This window comes from Macrotis lagotis, chromosome 1 (assembly GCF_037893015.1).
Source record: "Macrotis lagotis isolate mMagLag1 chromosome 1, bilby.v1.9.chrom.fasta, whole genome shotgun sequence".
In the NCBI taxonomy this organism is placed as follows: Eukaryota; Metazoa; Chordata; class Mammalia; order Peramelemorphia; family Peramelidae; genus Macrotis; species Macrotis lagotis.
In genome coordinates, this window is record NC_133658.1 from 239,714,346 (window position 1) to 239,729,746 (window position 15,401).

Consider the following 15,401-nt stretch of genomic DNA (forward strand, 5'->3'; position numbering starts at 1 on the left):
ATATATTTATAGTTTTAATAGTAGTTTGGACCTTGAATACCCTCTGAAAGGAAATCTGAGCTCCTCGCAGGGGGTCTACACTTTGAGAACTACTGCATGAAGAAAAGGATTCCTGAAGGTATCATTATTGGTTTAGAAAACTCCAAATTAGCGTTATGTTTGGTTAAATATTTCTCAATTTTTTGGGGGGGGGTTAAGTGGCTTGGCCGAGGCCACACACTAGGTCATTAAGTGTGTGAGGCGGCATTTGAACCCAGGGCCGGTGCCCTCTCCACTGCCAGCTCTCAGACTGTGGACCTTAGCGGCTTCCCCGAAGCCCTAACGCGTCCGGTGTTCAGATTCATGAAGCCCGAGGCGCGGCGCTGGAACTCGGCTCTTCCGGCCTTTTTTAGGGGAACGAGGGCTTACTAGCAGAGTTCTGAGACTCGGTCGCCCGCGCTCACTGGGCGCCGGGCACCGCTCCCGCGGGCCACAGGCTCTGCCCAAAGCAGGGGGCTGCCCACCGGAAGTGGGCCTTCCGTTTAGCTGAGGGCTCTTCGGCTGGGACGGCGCGGGACCAGTCGGACAAAGGTCCCTCATGGAGGGAGGAGGAAGGGAGGGAGGCGCCTCGGATGGCGGAAGCGGGCCGGCCCCGCCCCGCGAGGCCTAGTCGGCCCGACCCCGGGCCGCAGCCCGCCTCAGCCCCGCCCTCGGGGGCCCGCGGCCGTTAGAGGGCGTGGCCTCAGGCCGAGTCTCGCGGGAAATTCCGTTGGCGGGGCTGTTGTCCCCGGCGGGAGAGCGGAGGGGCAGTTGCTAAGGAAATGACTCTTAAGCACCGCCCCGTCTGGTCGGGCGGGGTCTCCTCCCGGAGCGATTTCCGGTTCCGTTCCCCCTCAGATCCCTGGGTCCCGTTACCGCGGCCGCCGCCTCCTTCGGCCCCCGGCCGCCGTCCTCCCTCGCAGGCTTCGCGCCTCTCGCCGGCACGTCGCCTTGGCCACGCCTTGCTTCCTGCCCGCTCCCCGCGGCGCGTGCCCCCGGAGCTCCTGCACCGGGACGGGTCACGGCTTCCCTCGCCCGCCCTGCCCGTCTGCCGGGCCTTCCCTCGTCGAGATGGGCGCCTATCTCTCTCAGCCCAACACGGTGAAGAGCTCTGGGGATGGGGAGGGCACCGGGGGCTCGGGGGGACACGGCACCCCGCGCCTGCCGCTGCCCTACGGCTTCTCGGCCATGCAAGGCTGGCGCGTCTCGATGGAGGTAATTGTGGGAGGGTGGCAGCTCCCCGCCGGCCGGGCAACCGCCGGGAGACGGGAGGCGGGAGGCGGGCGGCGGGCGCCGACCTCACGTGGAGTAGGGGAGGCACCTTGCCGGCCCTCGGGGTTGGGGTGGGCAGGCCCCGGGGCGCCCGCACCGAGCCTCCCGGGCTCCTCGGGGCAGCGGCCGCGTGAGCCCGGGTCTAGCAGCCAACCTCTCCCGCCCGGCCTGCCCACCTCTCTCCTCATTTCTGAGGACACGGTGACTTTTACCCCCCCACCCCGAGTGTTGACAAGTAAATATACTGTGTGTGTGTGTGTGTTTAGACATAAATACATACAAAACGGGAAGGCCTGCTTTGGGCAGGGAGGCCGCCTAAATGGAATGCTGAGCAAGCATTCTGTGTTGGAATTCTCCAACTCCCCAGTTGCTGTTGCTTGGCACCGTGTGGTGTTAATGCCAAGGCCCCAAGCTTGTCTTCCAGAACCTGTCATGAAGAGTGGCCCTTGTGCGGTGCGAGATTATTTCCAGCATTTTTTTTTTTTACATACTGTCTAGATCTCAGCTCAGTGTTTTTCTTTATCAAACTCCAAAAATTAGTTTTTGTCGCGGTTCGGCCTACTTTGCCTTTCTTAACAAACTTTAATCGTTTTAAACTTTGTTTTCTGTGACTTGACCATTTTTCTTCTTTTGCATGTTTGCAAGGAATCCTTTTTATTCCCTTTAGGGCGATGGAATACAAAGAAAGTTGTTGAGTTGGAATCATGTATGAAAATATAGAAAACAATAATGAGGTATTGGTACTAAGAAAGATGACAATAAAGATAGATACATCTTCTTTAGCACTTCTTTCCTCTTTAATGATTTATCTTCTAGCTCCAAAAGAGAGGTGTATATGGGTGGATGGGGGGGGGTTAAGAGGGAAGTAGGTCTAGATGAAAGACTGGAGTGAGACAACCGGGTTAATAGAGGTTAAAACTGATGTTTTATCTCTCAAGGCATTCTTGGGGTTTCCCCTTTTGCCCCTTCTCTGGATTTAACTCTAGAATGGAAGCATGGAGTTAAAGCAGTTTTGGTTTCAGCTAATTTTGTAGCTGAATAATATATTTTGGCTGTTACAACCAAGCTGTCTCGATAAATTCTGAAGGGGACTGAATGGACTGATATCTTTGTACTGTTTATTTTCCTCAATATTATAAGTCCTTTAAGGTCAGGGACATTGTCTCCCATTTTTGTATAATTCTCCACCATGCACAGTGATACAAGGTAGATGCACAAGTTGGAACTTTGGGATAGTTTAGAGGTCAGGTTTGCCTTAAGGAAAGTGAGTTGGGTGATTTGGGGAGGTTCCTTTCACTTTTACAGTTTTTCCATTGAGGGTCTTTGTTTTGGCCTTATAGTTTGTTTAGGATGTATATGAAAAATGGCAAGATTTTTTCCTCCAGGGTTCCTCATTCCATACATTTTCTCCCTGTTAAATATGTGAAATAGTCTTTTTTTTTATCTTTTCTATTTCATTTGTTGCCATTCTTTGGCAACAATATTTCTGGTTTCTTATTTTAACTTAATTGTCTGAATCTAGATTCACTTCCTACATCCTACAGTATTCCTTTTCATTTTACATTTTCTGTATTTTGAGATTTATATCTTCCTCAGCTTAACACCTTCAATTAATAAAATTTCCCTACTTAACCTACTTAACCTGCTTGATCTTGTTGGTTTAGATTTGGGAAGTTAATTATCCTAATAAATCTTACATTTGGTAAAGCCTTGTTGCATCTTGAGGATTCTTATTAGTTACAACAGTCTGTTGTAATAAGGTTGGAATATATTACAACTGCTCTAAGTTTTTTTTTTTTTTAGGTTTCTGCAAGGCAATGGGGTTAAGTGGCTTGCCCAAGGTCACACAGCTAGGTAGTTATTAAGTGTCTGAGGCCAAATTTGAAGTCAAGTACTCCTGACTCCAGGGCCAGTGCTCTATCCACTGCGCCACCTAGTTGCCCCTCTAGGTTTTTTTTACTAACCCTTTTTTATGATGTGATAAACTAAAATTGGCATGGTCTTGATTAGAGAACACCATGACTTCTAGTAAAATTATTGACCTGCTATCTTTGGAATTCCCTAGAAATGATGCTCTAATTCTGTATCTTAAATGATTTATCATGATTCCTTTCACACTGAGAACACTTTGTACTTAGAATGGAAGATTTGGAGTAGTTGAACCATTAACCTTGGTACAAGAGTTAATTTCAGATATGTAGTGGATTATATAAGATATGACTCCAGGGTTTGATATAAAAATGTGAGTCGTGGTGGTGGAAAATTTTAAGGTGCCTGATAGGCAACTAGGTGGCTTGATGGACAAACTGCTAGGCCTATAGTCAGAAAGATCTGAGTTCGAATGTGACCTTAGATAATTATTAGCAGTATGACCCTAGTCAAAGTCACTTACCACTTAATCCACTGGAGAAGGAAATGGCAAACCAATATCTTTGCCAAGAAAACCCCATGGACAGTGTTGTCATGAAGAATCGGACACAACTATACAGTGACAACAGCAGCAGTTTCTAATATTGTGTCATTCATGTGGGATGATAAAAGGGAAGCTGTGTTTAACTAAAAAGAGTCCCTTAGGCATTAGAACTGATGTTTCTAGATTGGAATCTAATCCTCTGGTAGTCAGAAAGCAGTGGCTACATTTGCTGAACCAAACTGGAACTCACTCTACCTAGAGTGTGGCATTTCACTTTTAGAAAGTTTTAAGAGACCTTTTGTTTTTTAAATATACCATCTCCTCACTATCTTTCAGAGAGCCCTGAAGGCTGTATTTGGAATCTTTTACCTCAGACTTTTTTTTTTTTTTTTTTTAGGTTTTTGCAAGGCAAAGGGGGTTTAAGTAGCTTGCCCAAGGCCACACAGCTAGGTAATTATTAAGTGTCTGAGACCAGATTTGAACCCAGGTACTCCTGACTCCAGGGCCGGTGCTTTATCCACTATGCCACCTAGCTGCCCCTACCTCAGACTTCTGAGACATTCTGAACAAATTTATTTCCAACTCTTAGTCCTTCCCTTACCTCTTACAATCTCTCTCTGTTCAATTATCCTCTCGAGGCTTTGCACTGCACTTTTAGAGGTCCTTAAGGACTTAGATTTGTGTGTAAAAACTTGTGGAGAGACAGGATCCAGGTCTATTATCTCTCATGTCCATGTGCTACTTTTAACAAGGATGTTGTCTCTAGAGGTACAAAACCACAGAACAAAACTTAAATGTCATTGCTAAGTGGAACGTTCCAAATGAACATTGAACAGTAATTCCTATTTAATGAATGATTTTTATTTGCTTTTTCTGGACATGTAAAACCTTGTAACCTATAAAAGATCCTCTGAGAGGGAGGGGGAAAATGAAATTAGGAAATAAGCATTTAGTGAGCAGCTAGTTGCTACTGTGTGTTGTTTGAAATTATTTTCTCATTTGTATCTATAACAAGATGCTATTATTATACCCATTTTATGCTTGAGAAAACATGAGACAGACATCAGAGTCACACTGATAGTAAGGACCTCATACTGGATTTGAACTTGGTTCTGTTTTGGCCCTAAATCCATTACTCTTCATTGACCCATATAGTAGTGCCAATAAACTTTGACTCATTGTAATCAGTGGTCTTCTGTGTCCTCCTGAATATTTAATGCTTTCTGGAAATGTTAAGTAGTTGTATATGTTATATCATTAGAAATTGTCATGTTTCATTTTTAAATATTAACATTTTAAATTGAGTCATTATGTGCAGAGGTAGAGACTAAAAGGGCTGGAGTTAGACCCACAGGTAATATGAAGATGATGCAGATAGTGTGTTCAGAGATAGCCTCAATTTCTGAGCAATAGTCTGGTGTGAAGAAGGACTCAGAATATTGGAAGTTTTTCCAAGGAGTTTATAATGGTCACTTTTAAGAATATTTGAATGACAAAGATCATAAAAAAGGGAAATGTACAAAAATATTGATAGCAGCTCTTTCCTTAATGGCAAAGAATTGGAAATTGAGGGTATGCTCATCAATTGGGGGATGACTGAATAAGTTATGGTATATAAATGTAATGGAATATTATTTTTCTATAAGAAATGATGAGCAGACTGATTTCATAAAAATCCTGAAAAAAACTTCATGAACTAATGCTGAGTGAAATCAGCAAAACCAGGAGATTGTTGTACTCCTTACCAGCAACATTGTGTGATGATCAACCATGATAGACTTCTTAGCAATATAGTGATCACAGACAATACTAAGAGTCTTGTGATGGAAAATGCCATTCACTAAGAGAAAGAACTATGGAGTCTGAATGCAGATCAAAGCAAACTATTTTCACTTTTTATTTGTTTTTTTCTCATGCTTTCTCCCTTTTGTTCTGAATCTTCTTTCACAACATGAATAATATGGAAATAAGTTTAACATGATTGTGCATGTATAGCCTATATCAAATTGCTTGCTGTCTTGGGGAGGGGAAGGGAGGGAAAGAGAAAATTTTACAAAAATGATTGTTGAGGGGCAGCTAGGTGGCGCAGTGGATAGAGCACCAGCCCTGGAGTCAGCACTGCCTTGGTTCAAATCTGACCTCAGACACTTACCTAGCTGTGTGTGTGGCCTTGGGCAAGCCACCTAACCCATTGCCTAGCAAAAACTAAAAAAAAAAAAGATTGTTAAACTACATATGTAATTGGAAAAAAATTTTTTTTAATACTATTTTAAAAAAAGAATGGTTAAAATACTGTTTAAAAGAAATACAGAAATACAGTGATTGGGTTGTGTTGAAGATATGATGGCATCTCATTATAGGGCCTATTTCCCAATGAACTGTTTAATCAGGTGTTGGCTCTGCAGGGCTTTCAGTTGTGGCCCTAACATTTCCATTCTCACTATTCTAAGAAGTAGAGTTTTCAACATTTCATTATTTATTCATTCATTTTTGTTGAAATGAGGTAATAAAGACATTTTTTTCAGTTTCATATTATCTCTTTTCCCACCCTTGAGAAGGCAAGAAATACAACATACATTTTACATATAAGGCATGTTGCAAAAAAAAAAGAAAAGAAAAAGATTATGCTCCAATCTCCATCCAAGACTCCATCCATTCTCCCTTTAGAGGTGGATAGCATTTTTCATCATAAGTCCTTTGGAGTTGTCTTAGATCATTTAATTGATGAAAGTAACTAAGTATTTCACAGTTGATCATTCTTTTTGTTGTGTTTTTTGTTTTTTGGGGGGGGGGTTGCAAGGCAAACGGGGTTAAGTGGCTTGCCCAAGGCCACACAGCTAGTTAATTATTAAGTGACAGAGACCGGATTTGAACCCAGGTACTCCTGACTCCAGGGCCGGTGCTTTAAAGATCCACTACACCACCTAGCCTCCCCTAATCATTCTTATAGTATATGCAAAACATTCCTGTATCAGTCATCTTCTGAGAGGGAAAAGACAAGACGTCTTAAGAAAAGAAAAGAAAAAAGTATATGCTTCAGTCTTCACTCTGAGTTCATCAGTTCTCTATCTGGAAGTGGTCAGCATTTTATATCATGAGTCTTTTGGATTGTGATAACTTAGTTGATTATTCTTACAATATTGCTATTATGTGTAAATTGTTATTTTGGTTTTGCTCACTTCACTTTGCATCAATTCACATAAGTCTTCCCAGATTTTCTGAAGCCATCCCTTCATCATTTCTTGAGCACAAAAAGTATTCCATCACATTCAAATAGCAAAATTTCTCAATATTTTATTTAGAAAATGTGATAACTTCTTGTAGGCAAAAGACCATGTCATTTGTTTGTAAATACTTAATATTAGTGATTTGCAGGCGGTAGTTACTTATTAATTACTTAAAAATTAATGAATTATTAAACCCTTACAATATCTGAAGTGGTTGTCAATGAGTGAATGAATGAATGAATGAATGAAAGAAAAGTATTTATTAAGTGCTAAGTACCGGGTATATAAATAGAAAAGAAAGATGCTTCTTTCCAAAGTACTCAAACTTTAATAGAAACAACATGTATAAGGGGTTTCAACTGCAAGTCAGAAAAGTTAGGGTCCTTAGGGTTCAGTGGCAGTAATGTATCTTCTTTAATGTCATTCCTGTTGATAAAATCCTATCTGCTTCTGATGTTGAACGTTTTGATAATGCCAAGGTATCAGGAACTTTCATCTCCAGGTCTTTGGTAGATATGGTTCCTGAGGAGCACTCACTAAAGCAGTTGTCAGGTTATGTTCCACAGGTATTGATTCCAAGGGTGATGTCTGAAAGGACTGGATTGGAAGCAGGACCACTAGCCTGGGAGAGGCTGCAACTCCTGGGACTGACATGTTCATTAGTTAGTTGGAGGTTGATTTTGAGTGAGTCCCTTTTCCATAGTGACTCCTCCCCTCAGTAATGGTTAGGAGGTCTCTGGACTAAGTTGTAAGCCTAACAGTCCAGGAAGCACTGCTAGGCTATCTCAATTAGAGAATAATGAATTATGACCATATCATCATTATTATGATATAAGATGAATTGATGATCTCTTTCTATACTTCCTTCTTTACTGTCTTTTTCTATTTTTACACAATTTTGGTTCTTTAGGAACAGTAAAACTATTGTGTATACCTTGATTTGTTTCTAAAAATATTTTTTATATACTTTATATTTAAAAATATAGTTTTCAAATATTTGTTAATAAGTTTATAATAGAATTTACTTTAACAGTTTTGTTGATATATTTTATAAATTGCCTTAATTTTGGACTATATTCCTTCTCCTTTTCCTCCTTATGAAACTGTCCCTTATTAAAAAGGGGAGAAGGATAAGAGGGAGGCAGTTCAGCAAAATAAACATCAACCAAATATATGTAACCTGGAATTAACTTTTAAATAATTGGAATTTTTATTACAAATGGGGCTTCTTGATTTTAATGATAATATTCATTGCTAGATTCCTCAAATTCTTCTGGAAGATCTAAAAACTGATTCTTAACAGTCTCTGGGTCTTCTTCCCTCCTTTTTTTTTTTTTTTTTTTTTTTGCTGCTATCACTACAGAGAGAAAAGGGTTGCATAGTGAAAAATATTGTGTGCTTTGCTTGTTTCATGTATTGACAATAAAATAATAATAATGATGATGATGATGATAATCTTAGTGGCCAACTTTCTGGTGATAAGCCTCTTTATCTAAATATCTAGCCTAATATCTTCAGACAGTCTTTCACTGAACCTAAATCTGCAAATCTTGTATTTTTCCACCATAACCTTCAGAAATCCAGGATCACCTTATGATGGGACATCAAAGTAGAATTTTGATGGAATCTAGCATATCTTAATTTTTTGCCAGTTTGAGGCAGTGTGGCATACACATAGTGCATAAATAGCAAATCTAACCTGGGAATCAAGAAGACCTTAGTTCCAAGTCTTGTCTCTGGCCCATATCACTTAATATAGAAGTGGGCAAATTACTTAACCTTTCAGTGCTCCCAAGCAACACTCTAAAAGTGTAATTTACAGTTTAGTTACTAAATTGTTTAGCTAGCATTTCCACACCTGTAAGTTTCCTATATGAAGAAAATCTTAGGGGGGGGGCAAGTAAAATTTCAAACAGAATAAACTATTAACATCATAGTGAAACTAGATTATATTTTCTAGATTTAGTGAAACTGATACACCATAACTTTTTTTTTAGGTTTTTTTGCAAGGCAAATGGGGTTAAGTGGCTTGCCCAAGGCCACACAGCTAGGTAATTATTAAGTGTCTGAGGCCGGATTTGAACTCAGGTGCTCCTGACTCCAGGGCCAGTGCTCTATCCACTGCACCACCCAACTGCCCCTCACTGTGCCACCTAGCCGCCCCTCACACCATAACTTTTTTAAAGAAAAAATATTGTGAAAAAAGGAGTTTAGTTTACCTCATTCAACTTTATCTTATCAGTTTCTTTTTTGACCATCTTCTGATTCTTTATTTTTATCATCGTCATAGACTTATAATTTGAAGACATTTACAGATTGTGACATAGCTCTTGGGTTTTTAATATGCTTAGCTCTTAATGATATAGATCAGATAATGTGATTAGAGAAATCTGAAGAAGAAATCAGAATCTGTCTTGCAGAGCCTTGCCCACAATATAGTAGGACTCAGGTACTTGCTAGTATCCTGAACTCTAGACTTCAGTGCCTAAAGATTCACTTTAATAATTCAATTCAATAAACATTAGATATCAACTATGTGCAAAGCAATCTTTGTATTGGAAAGAATAGAAGAAATTCAGGGAGTTGATCCCCAAAACAAATGGAGGTGAAAATAAGAAAACATTTGATTTTGTCTTTTAAGCATTCAAGTTTCTTCATTATGTAACATGCCTTTCAGGAAATTGTAAGAACTGATGAATGTTATTACTGAAACTTTATCCATAGACTTCAAAAGATACCAGAGAAGAAAAGAGGTTGTGAAAAGATTGGAGAAAATTTCATTTTTTTTCCCATTTAAAAAACAAAACATGAGGGGAACAGGATAGAGACAATAAACTTGACAAAATTATAGGATGTATTATTGAAAGGATAGTGCACATCTAAAAAAAGAAGCAGTAGCCACAAAATTCATGTTGATTTTATCAAGATCAAGTCATATTAGATTCTTGTTTCTTTTTTTGGATAAGTTTATTAGACAAATCAGGGAAATGCTAGTAGATATAATCTGTCTAGATTTAGTAAAGCATTTGATTTATTTTTTGTGCTCTTTTTGTGGACAATAGAGATGTGACTAGGTAATAGTAAAATATTAGATTTAGGACCTACTGAGTGGCCAGACTCCCAAAATAGTAGTTAACTATCAGTGTTGTCAACCCAGGGTTCTGTCCTTTGTCTTGTGCTGTTTTTGTCATTTTTTTAAGTCAGTATTGAATATTGGACAAAAGCATATATGGTATGCTTATCAGCAATTATTACAGAACTAGGAGGAATACCCAGGATATTGCATGACAGTAGAGTGGAAATGAGCCTGGTAGACTATAATATTGGCCAAATCTAATTAGATGAATACATTTGAATAAAAATAAAGCACTTTATACATAAAATGGGGAAGGCATTCTTATCAGAATTTTCTTAATTAGAAAAAAGATCTGAGAGTTTTAATGAATTGCAGTGTCAACATGAGTCAGCAGTGTGATATGACCACCAAGGGAGAAGTTATCTGACTTGGGTTCTTGGTGGAGAAGTTCCAAAGTAGTGAAGTCAGGTGAGAAATGAGGAAAGATGTCCGAGCTGAGTTCTCTCTTTAAATAGAGATTTGGGGTTTAAACACACCCCACCCCCTTTAAGCAGAAAGTCAGAGGGTAGTGATGAGGTCCTGGAGTCTCAAGACTGACAAGATTTTGCAGGATGATGAGGTTGTCCCAATAATTAGCTTCCTGGGGGTATGATAGAAAAGTTGGTCAATCAGGTGGGAAATCAGATGTCTGAGCTGAGCTCTCTTCTTAAATGACAGGCAGGCAGACCTAGGAACTTTTGAATTGTTTATTCAAGATATTTTATGCCCCAGTTTTCATGACTACTTTCTTAGTAAGGAAAACCTGATGGTAAAGCAGATTTTAAAGCTTGATGTAAGGAAAAACTTCTTAACAATTACAACTGGAATAAGCTTCCTTGGAAAATAGTACATTCCTCTTTATTAGAGTTCTTCATGCAATGACTGTATGACCATTCCTTTGGTACATTGTAGAAAGAAGGTTTTTGTATTCTAAACTGGATTTGATGATTTGCAACTCTGATTTTATGTTCTCCATTATCTTAACATATTTGAAAAGATCTTTCCAGTTTCAAGTTATTTGTTGATTCTACTTCAGTGGCAGAACTCTCATGATTTACATTTTTACCTTTGAATCTTCAGAGTTCAAAGACTTTAGAATTAAGGTTTATAGAAATAGAAATTGACAATAGTCTTAAAATTTCTTAATGATTTTTGTTTTACCCCTATGCTTTTGTAATGTTTGATCAATGTACATGATGCAGGAACTATCATAGCTATGCAATTACCAAAAAAATCCTTTAGAAATAATTTAGTTTGGTAGATATCTTATTTTAAACATTTATACTTTTAAAATATTTTTTAATCCTTCATTTTAGGGCATTATTGTTAATTATTCTGAGCGTATATAATAGCACCTTTAGCATGTCCCATTATGGCTAGGATGAATACTGACTGTTTACTAAATCTTGATATCAAAAAGAATACAGCCTTTGAGATTTAAAAGTACATAGTAAGCTTATAAAATTTATTATCAGATGGGGAGATTCAGAATGAAAATATAACTATTTTCAAGGTGGTGGGAAGTTTAGATAAATGTAGGAATGGTAAATTTGCAATGAATTATTTGATGGGGGAAATGAGATGTTTGGGGAAAACATTCCTTAATTTTTTGAATTTTGATTGAGGAGATATAACTATTTCCTACACAGACTATTATAGTCATATAGATTTCATAAATTATAATATTTCCCGATAAGCTTTGACTCATGCTGTTTTATTATTGGGTTTTTGTTTTGTTTTTGCTGTGTTTATTCTAAGGACAAATAGTCTTGGAAGTGCTGTGGTAGTCTTTGGGTTTGAAATATAAGGGATTGAAAATATAGAAGTAGGATGATTTTCATTTATTGTCTACCTGCTTCCCATGTCATATTTTTACTTTTAAAATATATCAATACAGGGGCAGCTAGGTGTGGTGCATTGGAGAGAGCACTGACTTGGAATCAGGAGAATCTGAGTTCAAATCCAACCTCAGACACGTAATACCTATGTGACCCTGGGCAAGTCACTTAACCCCCAATTTCCTTCATACATACAGAAAACAAAAATGACAACACAAAACAACCTATAATAATCTAATATAAAGGATAAATGTTATAGGAGCTTTGAAGAAAGAACTTGAATGGTCAGACAAAACTATATTGAAAACAAGCATTTCACCAAATACTTACCATATGCCCGTCTTTTACAAATAGTATCTCATTTGATTCTCACCACAACACAGGGAGTACTTATTATTATCATCTCCATTTAACAGTTGAAGAAACTGAGGAGGACAGGTGTTAAATGACTTGCCCAGGGCTACATAGTTAGAAGTTTGTGAGAATTTAATCGATCCTTTAAGGTAGGATATAACTTGAATAAGAGAGCAGGGGGAAAGGCTTTAGAGGTGGAAACAAAAGAATAAGTATGAATGCTTGGGTTATGTTAAGGAAATGGTGAGTGAAAAATTTGAGCAGGAATTTAGGATATGTTGAGGTAGGTAGGTGTTATATTGTGGAGGGTCTTGAATACTAGGCCAAGTGGTTTGAATGATATTAATGAGAGACGGGAGCCATGAGTAAGAGGATGGGAAAGTGTTTTGAATCGATATTTTAGGAAGGTTAATGTATTTATTATACATAGACAGGTTTAGAGAAACTGGAAACTGAAAGTTTAGTTAAACTACTACAACAATATTAGTGTGAACTAATAAATGCCTAAACAAAGGTGGTAGCATTTGGAAATGGAAAGGAGGAAAGTGTGTAAGAGGTTACAAAGGAAGAAATGTTTACTATAAACAAATGTCTACTAAAGATTAGACTACTTGGGATTGTGTGATTAATAATAATGTGAATGAACCCTGTTCTCAAGAAGCTTAAAATCTTTTGGGATAGATGGATAGGAAATGGACATGTGTACAGATAACTTTATGATAAAAGTAGAATATAATAGGGCAAAGAAGAATTTCAAAATATTAAGAAAAATTTGAAGGACAAGATACTTTCAGCTGAAGGGATCAGGTAATGATCCAGATTGGAGGTGGCAGTCAGCATAAACATTGAAGGAAGAAAAAAAATTCCTGTGTGTGAGGTGAGGAACACAATAATTTAGTTTGATTATAATGTTGACTATGTGCCACAGTTAATGTGAAATGTAGGTTGAAGCTAGCCTTCTATGCCAGCCTAAGGAATTAGTGTTTGAAGTATGATAGAAATCTTATTCTCCCTGACTCCAAGTCCATTACTACCACATTATACTACTTTTATCTGTACTTCAATTTCCTTACCTATAGAGTGAGTGGACCAAATAGTTCCTTATATTAGGACAAATGAAAGACAAATGCAGAATGAAATACTCCCTCATGTCATGATTTGATGATAGCTTCAGAAAAGATATGATTGGATAGTTTCTGAAAAGATAAGGGTCTTGGAGGTCTCTTTCAGCATTGAGATTCTGTGGTACTGTGTGAGTTTATATTTTTATCCTGTATTAGGCAATAAGGAGATTTTTGAGCAGGCAAATCTCTTTAGGAAAGTTATTTTGGCAGATGTATAAATATTGGATTGGAGAAAAGGGTCCTCAACAAATGTGGTGACAATAGGATTGGAAATAGGGGGTTGGATTTGTGAAGGTAGAATTTAAAGAATTTGTTTAATTTTATGTGGGGTTTGAGGGAATAGTAAAAGTGGATATTTTTAGTTTGAGTGACAAGGGAAATGATGTCAACAATGGTAGTATGGAAGTGGTAGGAGATAATTCAGTACTGGATCAGTATCAACAGGATATACAGATATGAATGTCTTAGCTGAGAGATGGGGACTAAAGCTCTGAATTTGGGTCAATTTACATATGAGTGATCCTTGAAGATATGGAAATTAATAAAGTCATACAGAATTAATAGAGAAAAGATGGGGCACCCATACTGAGGAGGTGGGGGAAGATAATGAACTGGTAAAAGAGACCTTAGAAATGGTTTTAACATGGAGAACCAAAAAAGAATAAAGAACCTCTAATGTCTTTAAACCTTCACAAATAGTTAACCCCCAGCTTTAGATGTCAGATGTCTTGATCTTGATGCTTGGAACTGCTTGGTATCCTGGGTTCAAAGATTTTCTGCACCCAGCCTCTAATTTCATTTTTTAATTCCAAATTCTCTCCCTTCATCCCTGATATGGTAAAGGTTATACACATGTACAGTCATGCAAAACATATTTCTCTATTAGTCATGCTATGAAAGAAAGCACAAAAGAAAAACCCACCCCCCAAAAAAGGTGAAAAGTAGTATTCTTTGATCTGCAGTCAGACTCCTATCAGTTGTTCTCTGGTGGTAGGTAACATGTTTTCATCATTTGTCCTTTGTAATTGTCTTAGATCATTGTATAGCTGAGAATAGATAAATCATTCAGAGTTGATCATCATGCAATACTGCTATTACTTTGTACAATATTCTCCTGGTTCTGCTCACTTCACTCTGCATCTGTTCATGTGAGTCCAAGTTTTTCCTGAAATCATCCTGCTTACCATTTCTTATAGCATAATAGTTTTCCATTACAATCCTATATCACAACTTTTCATTTATTCCCCAATTGATGTACATCCTCTCATTTTCCATTTCTTTGCTGAGAGATATTTATCTAAAAGGGAAATTATTTCAATTGAGAAATATTATGTCAAAAATTTTCTGCCTAGACAAGTCCTAGCTGTTCTTGTTAGCTGTTCTCCAGGCTGGAAGCCCAAGCCTCAGCATGCTGCTATTCTACTCCCACTCCCACAAGGTCCTTAAAAAGAATTTCAGCGCTTACCTAAAAACACCAACTGCCTATTAAGAATTCTGCTCACCTTAGGTTCTCTTGACCAAATTTATTTATCTGTTTCATAATTTGGGGCTCACTTAGCTAGTTAAGGAAGCTTCCTGATTACTAGCAAGGACTTTGGATGATTGCTGATTAGCTTTAAGAAGAGGAAAGAGGGAAAAGCCCCCCCCCCCCTCTCCCTCTCCCTCTCCCTCTCCCTCTCCCTCGCCCTCTCCCTCTCCCTCTCCCTCTCCCTCTCCCTCTCCCTCTCCCTCTCCCTCTCCCTCTCCCTCTCCCTCTCCCTCTCCCTCTCCCTCTCCCTCTCCCCTCTCCCTCTCCCTCTCCCTCTCCCTCTCCCTCTCCCTCTCCCCTCTCCCTCTCCCTCTCCCTCTCCCTCTCCCTCTCCCTCTCCCTCTCCCTCTCCCTCTCCCTCTCCCTCTCCCTCTCCCTCTCCCTCTCCCTCTCCCTCTCCCTCTCCTCTCCCTCTCCCTCTCCCTCTCCCTCTCCCTCTCCCTCTCCCTCTCCCTCTCCCTCTCCCTCTCCCTCTCCCTCTCCCTCTCCCTCTCCCTCTCCCTCTCCCTCTC

General features: G+C 39.1%; 1 protein-coding gene across 2 annotated transcripts in view; it reads left to right on the plus strand.

Moving 5' to 3' along the window:
* Positions 1–426: 426 nt before the first annotated feature.
* Positions 427–15,401, plus strand: part of PPM1G (protein phosphatase, Mg2+/Mn2+ dependent 1G) — a 34,446-nt gene continuing 19,471 nt past the window's right edge. The window contains exon 1 of one of the 2 annotated variants that reach the window (XM_074209835.1): positions 427–570. Coding sequence is in view for 1 of the 2 variants with exons in the window: in XM_074209837.1 (XP_074065938.1) it covers positions 1,090–1,233 (144 nt within the window). In the remaining variant the exon portion in view is untranslated. Of the gene's footprint in view, positions 571–849; positions 1,234–15,401 lie in introns of those variants that run through there. The other variant, XM_074209837.1, reaches the window with a different exon arrangement.